The 12896-nt window shown below is 39.5% G+C and overlaps 1 protein-coding gene across 2 annotated transcripts in view; it reads right to left on the bottom strand.

Moving 5' to 3' along the window:
* The window catches only part of LOC149216741 (uncharacterized), a 101958-nt gene that overhangs the window by 57408 nt on the left and 31654 nt on the right, over positions 1-12896 (bottom strand). For both annotated transcript variants that reach the window (XR_016251135.1, XM_089392833.1), the window contains exon 4: positions 4443-4478. Coding sequence is in view for 1 of the 2 variants with exons in the window: in XM_089392833.1 (XP_089248959.1) it covers positions 4443-4478 (36 nt within the window). In the remaining variant the exon portion in view is untranslated. The remainder of the gene's footprint in view (positions 1-4442; positions 4479-12896) is intronic.

Raw genomic sequence — 12896 nt, 5'->3', positions numbered from 1 at the left:
AACATAAGATAGAAAAAATGTAGCATGTCAAATCAAGATTTTGTTTGAGTGATGGGTACATTTTTAGTAGGGTCATGATAGAGGAGTTCGACAACCAATGTCACTAACATCAAGGTACATAGAGGGCTTGGTGTTGTTGATTAAATATGAGTTCCATAGCATAATACATGACAAAATCCAACAGAAACATTGTGATCCCCCCAATCTTGAAATCCTGAAAAAATGATATGTGAGATCTAAAATTCTACTTTCTCCATATGAAATCCAATGAGTTTGGAACGACTCTCAAACATCCTCAGTCATTTTTTAAGAATTTAACATTGTCATGAATTGCATATCAATACAAGGGTCATAGGGTTCAATATTAGGCTGCCCAACTCAAAATTTCTTGTTTCTTCAAAAAAAAAATTGTGTTTGGAATATCTTTGCAAAGAAAAGCTAGGGAGCGAAAAAAAAATTGCAGGAATGTGCTCCCGAAAATCACTCCCAAACAAGATTGATGGGTTGGGGGGGGGGGGGGGGGTGAGGGGGGTTGCGCTCACCAGCAGCACTGTGCACAGCACACAGATTTCTATCAATACTTAGCTTCTAACTGGCTATAAACAATACTGAATCTGACTGATTATTTACAGAATATGCAACATGCTTAATCTGAACCTCTAGCATTATGTTACTCCTCAATTCATCAGCATATAATCCATTGGCCCATAAATGATCATAATTGGATTCATACAATTTTTCTCTCTCCATGCACATTAAACAGAAACCATATCTTGAGTTAACAGAATTACACATACAATCAGCAAGCTAAAATGGTCCATTGATGGAACTGACTACATAGGAGCAATTTGGCTCCCAAACATAGGCATCTTGGGAGATCCAATGTGAACACCACCACCAAGTTGGGCTATGAGGCAACAAAGAGAAATGGATTGACTACAGGCTACAAAATTATCCCTCTCAAAACCACCCATCCTTACTGCACTCCACTACCACCCTCTATTCATTGGTTCATGATTCATTGGCACTGAAATGATCATAAACTGATATCATAATAGAATGCATAATGTTACTCACATAATTTCTCTCTCTTCACGCACACATGAAAGAGAATTCATATAATGATTTAACAGAACTACACGTGAGATCAGCACACTTATCTGTAAAACAGTCTGTCAATGGAACCAACTGCATAGGAGCAATTTACCTGCCAAGTCCCAACTGTAGGCATCTATTGTTGGCACCACCCCCAAGCCAAGCTGTGGTACCACAAGGGTGAAGGACTGCCTACAAAACCTCTCTCTTTACACCAGCCAGCCTTAATGCCGCATGACTCAAGCCATAGAAGCAACTACCATGAAACACAATGATAATGCAACGCTTTCAAATCCTACAGCCAGGGGCCAGGGTGAACCAATAGCAAATTGAGGCAACCAATGGCTCAATGCAGTCAAGAACCAGCATAGGCATGTGTGAATGACAGAATATGCCTTCCTCAGTTCCTAAAACTGCTACAGCCATACTCTCAACCATCAAAATCAACATGAAGACAGTATCATATCAACCACATCTGGTCTGGATCAATACAGCCATCCTACATTCATCTGTCTCACCAGAAATCTGCAATCATAACAGTCACATATAAATAGGTTATTAGGTTCACTACAAGTTTTCCTGATTTGCCCAACCTAGGTCCTATGAGCCACATTGAATGGTTCACTACAGCCCCACGATTATCTATCAGGTAGTCAGGATGACGGATGAGGAAAACCATTCAAACAAATGGAATTAGAAGAGAACTACATTCCCCAGTTCAAAACAAAGGTTCTATATCATATTTTGCACGAAAGTATGTGCATCATCTCCAAGCATATAAGACATTCTCAAGGTGATAAAACTTAATGCACATGTCACATCATAGCCCTTCCTATTTCTAGCAGCCACTTTCATGAACATTATATCATTTCACCATTTTAGCTTTTGAACTTATGGTGTACGACTCCGACATCACCACATGGTACCTAGGAAATATAAAATGACTTAAACCAAAGTCCAAGCACCACCATTCCATAGCCGGCCCTTGGCTTTGAGCTTCATCCTGGGAATGTGCATACATCATGGTGGCCAATTTGCTTATGATGTTTTCAATCCAAGCCTCACACGGCCTATCACTTCGATCAAAAGTCTATCTAAACAAATTATTGCATAAAAGTACACAACTAAAGATAGCAGGATGGCTATTACACATATGTACCATATCTCAACAGAATATCGCATAAAACGCACACTGGATTAATACAATAAGAAACCCCTCAGGTTCATGAAGAATCTAAATCAGTGTGGAAAAAGTCTGCAAAAAATTGTGATTTAATCCTAAAAACGCGATTTTTTGAACTAAACGATTTAATCCCCCAACTTTTTGGCGACTTTTTCACAAAGGAAAAAATCGCGATTTTTTCGTTATAAAGTTGACACAAAAAGTCGGCCTTCCTTCCCAAGGCGTGGATAAAGAGGTCACAAAGGTGAAAAAACTCTAAATTGAAGCTTCCATCCATGCATTTTCAAGTTATTGCATTGTATTGTTTGTCATACTTCTTGCGAGCATAGCAGTCTCATTTGTAATTTGTTAGTTTTGAGGTTAAGATATGATTTTGTTTTCCAAGGAAAAACAAATCTTTATACTTCATATTTCTAGTTAGAAAGCAAAGTATACATTGGCTAAGCCTCCAGGCTTTCAGTGATCCAGACTCTAACAGCCACTGCCCCTTCAAAAGATTACAAAAGTACCAAAAGGATAGGCAAACAAGAGTCTTCCATAGAAAGAACTCCACACCATCAAAAACATTGTTACAGTTGTTGAATGCTTCCAGAAAAAACAACAGAGAGGAGGTCATGAAGATCAAACAGCGACAACCTATCCAAAAAACCAAAACCAGTGCCTCAAAAAAGAACCCCTTTTTCAGACAGGAACAAAGTACCTGTGAAATCTTGTGACAGCAAAGATCCTTCTTGCAATGAGAGCACGTTTTGAAAGGGAATCTTCTTTAGTGGTGAACTCCCTATAAATGTGGGGAAAGGTTATGTATCAGAAGTGGATTTTACCTCCAAGAGTTTTTGAACAATAGATGTCAAGGCTAGGTTAGTAATCTGACATCTACTGTTTTCTCAGAAAATAAGCAGCTTGGAGTCACCAAGCATTAAGTTTCACACCTACTGTGATACTCACTGTTAATTTCACTGGACCTACCACCTGACAGGCTGACACCTTATTACCCAAGCAGATTACAATCTACCGAATAAATGCATGACTTATTTCTTAATACAATTAGCGGAAGCAAAAATTAAAAGGGGAAGAGGATCTCAGTGACTGGTTACTTGATGACTTTTAGATGACTCATGATATTTTGACTCTTGAGAGTTGAGACTCAGACAGGACTCAAAATCCAGGAGTTGATTCACTATTTTGATATGTGATGTAGAACTAGACTTCATATACATACTATATATTAGCTTTCTTTACATGTTTATGTGGAAATGCATTTATTTGATGTTGTGGATACTCTAGATGTTAAAAAAAGTATAAAAAAAAAATGAATAATTTTGTGTTTTTTAATTTTGCCGACTTTTTCAAAAAACTCCAGACTTTGACGAGTTTTTCAACTTTTGGACCCTTGCCGAATTAATCCCGACTTCGACTTTTTCCACATTGATCTAAACACATACATTTAACATCCACTTTTTCATACAAAATTAAATAATAATATTTCTAATTAGCAATCTAAAAAAAGCATAAGCCTAGTGGGTTAGCTCAAGTGGTTGAGTGCTGTGAATTACAAGTAGGAGGTCACAGGATCAAGTCCCCGGGCTAGCTGCCTCTGGATAATATTGGATCTCACTCGATGTCCCTGCTGTCCTCAGTTTCCAAAACTACAACCGGCTCATCTACCATGGGTATCATCCTAGAAATGAGCAGAAGTGACTGGAAGGTTTCCCCAAGATGTATATTCCCTTGAATAAAATTAAATTATATTTACTAAAAACAGAGAAAAAGAAGATAGATTTTGAATTTTAAAAATAAACTATGATCCCTATGCTTTGTAAAAGCATAGTAGTATTTGCAACTTTGTAAAGGTAGAAAGTCTGTGATAACAATGAACAATCTTCATTTTTATACGAACCATGATAAAAGTATTGAAGCAAAAAAAACAAAGTAACTGAAATGAACAGAGGGTGTTGTGTATTGAAAATTGAAATTCGCAGTTGGCTGCAGAAATTAGTACAAGAACAAATTGTTAAAAAGTAAAACTAAACCAACAAAAGAACAATCAAGCCAAGTAAAATGCAGCAAAAAGGAACTACAATGTCCGCTGACAAGTTTGCATCTCCTGAAATTATTTAATCTTCATTTGGGAAAAAGAGCTCAGGAATTCAAAGAATGTTACCTTTATAACACGATGAACTATAGGAATTTCTCGACCCTGAAAAGCAATACAAAAGGATTCAAAAAAAGTTAGACTTCAGGATGTGACACCCTCAGCATGACCTGATACATCTCAAGCAATTAACTTCCTAAACATAAAACAATGCTTGTTCCCTCCGAAACAGGATGAACAAAAAAAAATCTAAAGTTTGTACCCAACACAAGTATAAAGCAACTGCCAATTAAAAACTCTATTTTCCAGTATCACAAAACAAGAATAAAATTTCATTTCTAGAATGAATATGTTTCGGCAACTGCTAATATGAACAATCTTAAACTATTTTATTTTCATATAGACACACAATTTCTCTACTTATTTTGCAGTAGAATAGGAACAGAAATAAACACAATTACACAATAAAAACACATTGTTTTTCTAGGGAACCTTAACTGGGAAAACCTTCTGCTTGATTATTGATAGAAATTAAGCAATAGATCTCTTACGAATACAATTTGTTTCAATCTGAAAACAACCTTGTTTTCCTGCCTTGAACCAAGATTGAAACCCTTGCAAGATTGCTGATCACTGCCTCCTAAATTTATGCGCACTCTTGAACCCCTTGCAATATTGCTGAGCCCTGCCTCCTAAATTTATGCGCACTCTTGAACCCTACTTCCTTACGCTAGAGCTCCTAAATCCTAGCGCAATAGGCCTCATATTAAATAGGGATTCCCCCTATTCCTGTGCGCACTCTCCAAGGAAATCTGCTCTCTATCAAACTCGCTCAAGCCTCAACACACAAGCACCAACCTGTGCTCTCTACTGCCTTGTCTCACCAACTCGTGCTCACAAGACAATGAATCAAACTGTGCCTTCTTTCCTCCTTTTAAAGGCAATTCAAATGGCTAAGTCTAGTGAGTTGCTAATTAAGGAGTTTGTTTTTGTGATTGATTGAGTTAGCATGAGTTAACTACTCAAGCAACTCGTCCTATCTCAAGTCAAGGACTTTCGGATTCAAACGCGCGTTCTTTTCCTCAATTAACTTGCACTAGAAGACTAATAACTTGGCCTTCCACTTTAACACATCAGTTAACTGCTTCATTACTCCTAACTTTTAGCAACAAATCTTAAATTATCGGAATTCGTCCTATCTTATAGGGAACTCGAGCATGGTAAGGAGAAACTCGTTGTGGCTCATTGAATTAAGGCACAAACCAAGGAACCTTTCTCGCTACTATTTTCAACACAAAAGCATAGAGGCATTGCAATGGCTTGGAAATAAGGATAACAGACAAGGATGAATGCAGAAGCTCAATTTCAAGAAACATAAGATGCCACATAGTGTTTCTTAAGATATATATCAAGATGACAAGATTCCAAACAAGATGTTTTATGTTGCAAAGTATTCAAACAAGCTATAGCTTGCAGCTCAAGAAGAAGAGTCCAACCATCTCCCCATTCTGTTCAAGTTTGATAAACAAGGATCAAAGCCCCCTAATCCCTTGGAAGTTCAACCCCTCCTGGCTGCACAAGGAGGCTTACATGGCCCTTATCTCTTCCTCTTGGTCTCATTTGCATCCCTTGAATAGGGCTTACCATATGCTACAGTTTGCTGATAATATTGCTAGGGTCAAAAAAATCTATCTTCAGTTGGCCAAAAAGTTCAATCATAAGTCTCAATAACAATTGTTGGAGACTGAGCAGAAGCTCCAGGCTTTGTTAGTGGATAACCAGCCTCAACTTTTCTCTCCGGAGGAAGAGGACTCTCTCAAGGGCTCTCAAACAAGACCACCTTGCAAAGGAGGAATCTTTTTGACACCTTATGAGCAGGGCTTTATGGCTGGCAGAAGGTAATAACCATAGTTTTAAAAACCAGAACTCTTACCCACCACTTGTGGGTAACACCCATAGGAGAAATTCTCCTCCCAGATGATCCTCAGCCAACAACCAGCAGCCCCTTGTAACCACCATATAGCTTGATGTGCCACCATATCCACCACCTGAGCCAGCCATTATGCTTCCTCGCCCGTTTGTTATGATCATATGTTTGAAGGTGGGCCTTCCAACCCCAAAGGTATGGCTTTCATTATGTAGTTGGGTTTTTTTGCTTACTTATCATGGACACTTTCGGGCATGGATCAGTGGGGGATTCGGCAGAAAAAATGGGTTTGCTTTGTACTCTTGTCCCCTTGTCCAATTTGGTGGTTAACCTTGTATCTTAGTCTCGTGGGATCTCCTCTATTGGCTACTAGCTTTATGAGTAGCACTCCATAGGAAACCCCAATTTTGGTTATGTGGTCCCGCTTCCTAACATCACATACATCACTCCCCTTTGCTCATTATAACCCCATTTCATATATTTCCTATCCGGTTCCACATTTGTCCATTGGGTCCACAAGGAGTTAGCCTCCCCCTTCCCTTCTCCACACTTTGGGTCGGGTGTGGAACAATTCCTTGTAGGTTGACGCAGCTAAAAAGAAAGTTAAAAGCATAATTTGGCCACTCAATATAAAAAGTACCACAAAATGCAAATGATGGTCAGGACATACAAATTTAGCACGTGGGAAAAAGCCAAACATGATCTCTACCCCATTATGGCCATCACCCTGGTTCCTAGGGCCCTCTATATTGCCCCCCTGCATCATTAAGGAACCCATGATTGTCCCAACCCTTGGTGGGCAATGAACTGCCCAACTTTAATGGGTATTCACCGTTGTATCTTTCACATTGTGCTCTCATCCCTTGGATCCCCAAGCAGTATTAAAAGAGAAACTAATAAAGGGCAAAAGGCATATGAAGAAGGGTGGAAAAACAAAGTTCGCAGTAGCTCATGTACCACAATTGCTCCCTCCTACATTCAATCACCCAAGTGTGGGCTTCCCTCATCATAGCTACCCTCGTATTGTGGCATGTGGCTTGGAGCCTTCCCCTGATGCCCAACTATGTTCCATCATTATATCACATGAAACCTACCACTTCAGGGATATACCATCAACCCGTCACTCCCTTTGAGTTTGAAACCACCTAATAGGTTCCTTGATTAACCTCTTTCTTGAACTTGGAGACACTTGTAGACTCTAAAGCCCATTATGGAAGGGCATACCACTATGAAGCATCCACTTGGTTCCATGCTTTGTAAGTTCATTTACTTAATTACATTGATTATTGGTTGTACTAGAAGGTAAGAAGGTTCATTGGATCTTATACAGGATTGCAGGTGGGTCTTCATCTTGGGGTTTGGTCTCCCTATACGGGGTCCAAGCTCTCCCGCGGGTCATATTGGCATTCGTAGGGTGTGTGTTGAAACTTGAGAGTCACTGGCCTCCAATATAGCAAAGAGCAGATAACCTTGTGTTAAATTGGCAACTAGGGCAAAACTCCATGTGGGTCAGCTTATTTATGGCAGCTGATAATTTTATTGGATCCCTCTCGTCGAGAGGTGTAGGATTGATCCAAAGATCATCCGATTCCGATAAGTATTTATGGAGATATGAATTTATTTTGTTTATGTAATTATTATCAAGCCGACCAGCGCTTATGTAGGCTCTAGAAGCCCAACCGACGTGTCTATTCATCATCCTCGTTGTGGTATAAATAGATGAGGATTTGATATCATTTACACACAAGCCTGAAAAGATAGTGTGTTTGCTGTAGGTAACATCGTGATGAAAGAGGTTGTTCAACACATGGTTTTAAGACTGTTTGCTAGATAATGAAGCCGCAGTCATAAGGTCTGACCTTAAGGCTTAGAAAAGATCAGTGTAGGGCTGAATAGCATATGTGGATTAGGTGCTAACATTAAGCTGAGTTCTTATAGTCCCATATTGCTGCGTTGATGATGTTTGTATAGCTGTTTTGAGAACATATGCTACAGAAGTTGCTATGTGCTAGGCCAAAGGCCATGGCATCATAGCAAAGGCTATTTAGGGCTGCTATTTGTGCTCTTATCAGATTTGCAGGTGCTGCAAGCTATCAGTGGAATGTTGCAGCTGTGAGGGTTACTAGATTGATGATCTGCTACAGCACTCTTATTGGTTGAAGACTGTCATGAGAATTCAGGATTGCATCTCAGAACTGTCATCATTAGTAGAATGATGGTCTTGCTACTGCTGTCATAAAATCTCATGTATTTGTACTATCTCTCTCTCTCTGCTGAACTATTGAAGAACATAAAAGAAGATTTGATCAAAGGGTTTCCCCACACATTGTGGGGTTTGTCCCTGGCTCGCGCCATATCTTGTGTCCTCTTGCCTTGGCTTGTCTTCTGCGTTTTATATTTATGTTGTATCTGCAATTTATCTTAATGCTGATGTGATTGATAACTGTGAAAATTTAAATAAATTGCTCTAGCATAGAAATACCTAATCTTAACACCTTGCCATGGGATCCTTCAGTGTTATCCATTGATCACTCGTGTTCCACCTATTTGATGATGTTGATGCACCTAGACCACCTTGCCCAGTCAGCTACACACTTGCACCACACACATGGCAGTGGATCTAGGGCCTAGATGGGGTTGTGTCTCACCATGGGAGACAAAGGGAGCGCTTGCATCATTGTTCCAGCCCTATAGATGAACTACAGGCTTGTTTGGTCCACTTGGAGACCCATGAGGTGGTTTTTGTGCCCCAAAGCCACTTGCAAGCACCATAGGTCATTTGCTTGGAGATCAAGGGGCAACACCCTTTATCATTATATTTGGAGCCCTTCTACTCATTTTGGCACATATTGGACTCCATTTGGCCTTTCAATCGCCCTCCTAGCTACTTACCTATCATTTTGGCCCTTTTGAGAGGCTTATTTTTCATGTTATGGAGCTATCTTGGTGGGTTTGTCACCAGTAATGTTGTTTTGCACATTATTTTATTATTAGGGGCATCATAGGCCTAATTAGGCAAATCGAACCTTTAAAGGATGAAATATATTGATGAGAGGATCATTCTATTTCTCATCATCACTTGGATTTGTATCTCTCTCTTCTTGAGAATTTCGCACTACCTTTCGATGGACAAATTGGAGATCAATTAATGCATTTTGATGTTTGGATATTTGTTATTTGTCTTGGAGCTCCATTCTTCCAAGTATAATGGATGGATATAATCTTCATGTCATGTAAGTCCTTTCTTTTATGTGAAATTTTACATGCTTATTGTCTAATGTATGGAAGGATATTGCTATGGATATTTTTGTGCCCTAAATGTGATGTGAAGTCCTTAAACACTTGGTAATCTTGGCTCGCTGCATATGTTATTCATTTTTGGCAAGAAGATCAAAACAGTCCTAAGGGTGGGTTGACTCTTTGCACCCTGAAACTCCATTACTTGGCAAATCAAAGTATAAATCCTTGTTGTTGCCTTGCAGCTTCCTTTCTAGGGCATGTGAAGTTGCAATAAGGCTCTTTGATGAAGCAAAAACCCTAATCAAAATCACTTTGACTCCATTCTCCTCATTTAGCAAGGCACTGGTCTACAAGTCCTTGGTGATCACCATACTTTTTACCTCCTTTCTCAAATTCTTCTACCCTAACCCTAGCCATCTTATCTAGGGCTTCCAACAATTTCCAATCTAGCCATTGTTTTGCCCAACTAGTTGGTGAGGAGCTGCGTTGGGGTGTCCTCCACATGCCGTCCAAGTTTCAAGTCAATCCTATGGTCAATTTGTGGGATACACAAAGCCCTGTCTCCCAAATCGTTTAACCCTTGGTCCTTCTAGGTTAGCAGCCTTCAAAGGGATCTATTTTGCTAGAAAAATCAAAGGAAATTCATCTATTTATGATCCCTTCTTTCCCCTTGCTTGACCTAGGCTCTTTGTTTGAAGATTCACCCGAAACCCTAGGGCTCGTTTGGGTCCCCTTGGGATTCTCTTTGGTACCACATCTCTACCATTTCTTATTACACAAGGCCACTTAGAAACCTCCTCTTTAGAAACCTTGGGTCTAGGGCATCCATTGTCAAGAGAGATTTCTAATCCCTAGGTCTAGACCTCCTTCCCTCAAACCTTTCATAGAGAGCCCTTCTTTTGCTTCTAAGATAAGGAAACCTATTATCTGAGCCTCTCATGTGAATGGGCTTTGGAAATCACATTGTACATTGTTATTGACCTCATCATTCTAGTGATCTCCACCATACTAGGACTCCTCCCATCAGTGAAAAGAACGTAAAGAGTTGGGGACATCAACTAAGGCGACAGTGGCTCCTTGTCTCGTTGTTGCCACTTGGTTTATTTATAGTCCCTTTGGAATCCCCCTAAGACCCCTATTAAATTGAGCATTAACATTTATGGCGCCGTTGTCGGGGACACAAGACGTGTTTCCCTTATGACAATATTGATATATCATTATTGGCGACTCCATTGGAAGAACGAAGCCCTAGTTAAATGTTTATAGGGTGAAGCAAGCATCTATCAAGGCATCCAAATTCACCTTGGCAACTCCATGTTGAACCTATATGCAAAGACATAAAAATGGTATATGACTTACCTCCATCTCCCTATGATAGCCTTGATCCTAAAGAAGTTCTAAGACTACTAGAATTGAATGGGCGGAATAGGTTTCCCAGGTTCAAAGGAAGTCCCGATCAAGATGCTAATGTTCACATAGATTACTTCTTTTGGTACCTGGGCTCGTATAGAATTAAGAATAATGACATAATTATGTCGTTATTTGCTCTATCACTTGAAGGTCAAGTTAAAGATTGGTATAACAATCTTCCATTGAAAGTGTTGTTGATTATGATAGATTTGAAGATATCTTCCTAGGAAGATGGAGCAGCATCCCATACCAAGAAAGTGGTCTTTATAACCAAGAGAAAGAAGCTCCCTTTCTAGGAGATCAAATAGATCCCTTTCTGCATGATCAACATAAGTCAAGTAATGGGACAAGTAATCTTGAAGGGGATCTTGATAAGAATGTCAATGTGGGATACGCCTTCAAGGGTGAGGCTACTAGTGTCCCTTTGATTCTTGGGGATAGTCCTCCTCTCATTAAGTATGACAAAGCCCCAGAGGAAGAGTCTTCCCTGCCTACCAATAAGGATGATTTTGAGGAAAATCATGATGACCAAGCAAATGAAGAACCTACAAACGATTTTGGGAAGGCTAATTGGGAAATTGGGTGCAAGCATGGCATGAATGAAAACCCCATTGAAGTCCATAATGATGAACATGATGAAGTAGGGCCTCTCATTCAAGAAAGGGTGCTAGAGGAAGGAATATTGTAGCTCCTTGTGAGGGTAACATTTCAGATTTATTTTACGTAAATGAGGGAAAATTGGGATATTAACCATCATTTCGATAATGACCCTATTTATGATACCGACAAGGAAGACGCGATTAAGGTTGGTCTTTCCTTTCTTCAAGGCACTACTCACAATGACATACTTATTCGAACCATTGAGAAGGAGGATCTGTTGGAAGTAGCTAGCCCCATTTATGATACCGACAATGACCCTGACAAGAGCCCTACTTTCCCTTGCCCTCTCCAAGATCCCAATGGCCCTTGCTTTGCCCTTTCTCATACCATCACCAATATTGATGAACCCTTCCCCCTCCTAAGTATGATGTTGAGGAAGAGCCACTCATTAGATGTATCCCTTCTCCCCAGTCATACCCTCAAGATTGTGAGCACACAAATGTTGCCCCTTTTCAATGTGACCATCATATCATGCAATCTATTTGTTGCATCTCCTCTTGTCCCAAATCCCCTTTTCCTTCCCATCATGACCATGAGGCTACCACAAAGCATAGAGTAATGAACAATGATCATGATAGGGAGTTCTTGAACTTGGTCATTCATTCTTCCATTTTCTGCTTACAGGAAAGGCTCCGAACTTCTAAATTGGTATCCTTCCCCTCATCCAAGATTCCTTTCTACATCATATGGATATCATATTCAGCCCCCCTCCCCAACCCGAATCTTCCTCCATGTGTTTGTTTATATGTTGGCTTTTGGGTTTGTTGCATAAGTAATCATATGGGCAAGAATTCTTATAATGATCTAATGATATGTTGGTTGCACTGGCTGTATGATTACCAATGTTCCACCAAGTTTCCGGGACGTGGGGACAAGGGAGCGAGGAAACGCAAGAGCAGCCTATGCAAAAGCTCCCCACCAATTTTTAGGAAATGTGGGGGGACATCAGGGTCTTTAACAAAAGGGACTCCTACAAAAATAGTAAAATTAAAAATACGAAAAAATTATAAACATATCATTCAAATTTTATAATTTAATTGTCTTTATCATTATGTAACACTTACATCATGAAGGATAAATCAATGAATCATATAACTGAATCAAATTTAAAACGAAAAGCATAATACAATCATACATGTAACTGTAACAATGTACAATGAAAATAAAAGTTTAAAGTTTCGACCATACTGAAGTTCCAACTGTGAATATTGAATATTGAAATAAAAGTCAAGTTTGATACATCAAGATTCAAATTTTTATTGAGTCAAGTCTAATATATCATATAT

This window comes from Pinus tabuliformis, chromosome 1_1 (assembly GCF_031772625.1).
Source record: "Pinus tabuliformis cultivar Carrire ecotype Pingquan chromosome 1_1, CPIR1, whole genome shotgun sequence".
NCBI lineage: Eukaryota > Viridiplantae > Streptophyta > Pinopsida > Pinales > Pinaceae > Pinus > Pinus tabuliformis.
The sequence above is the reverse complement of the archived record's forward strand: the minus strand, read 5'-3'. Positions and strand labels throughout refer to the sequence as shown.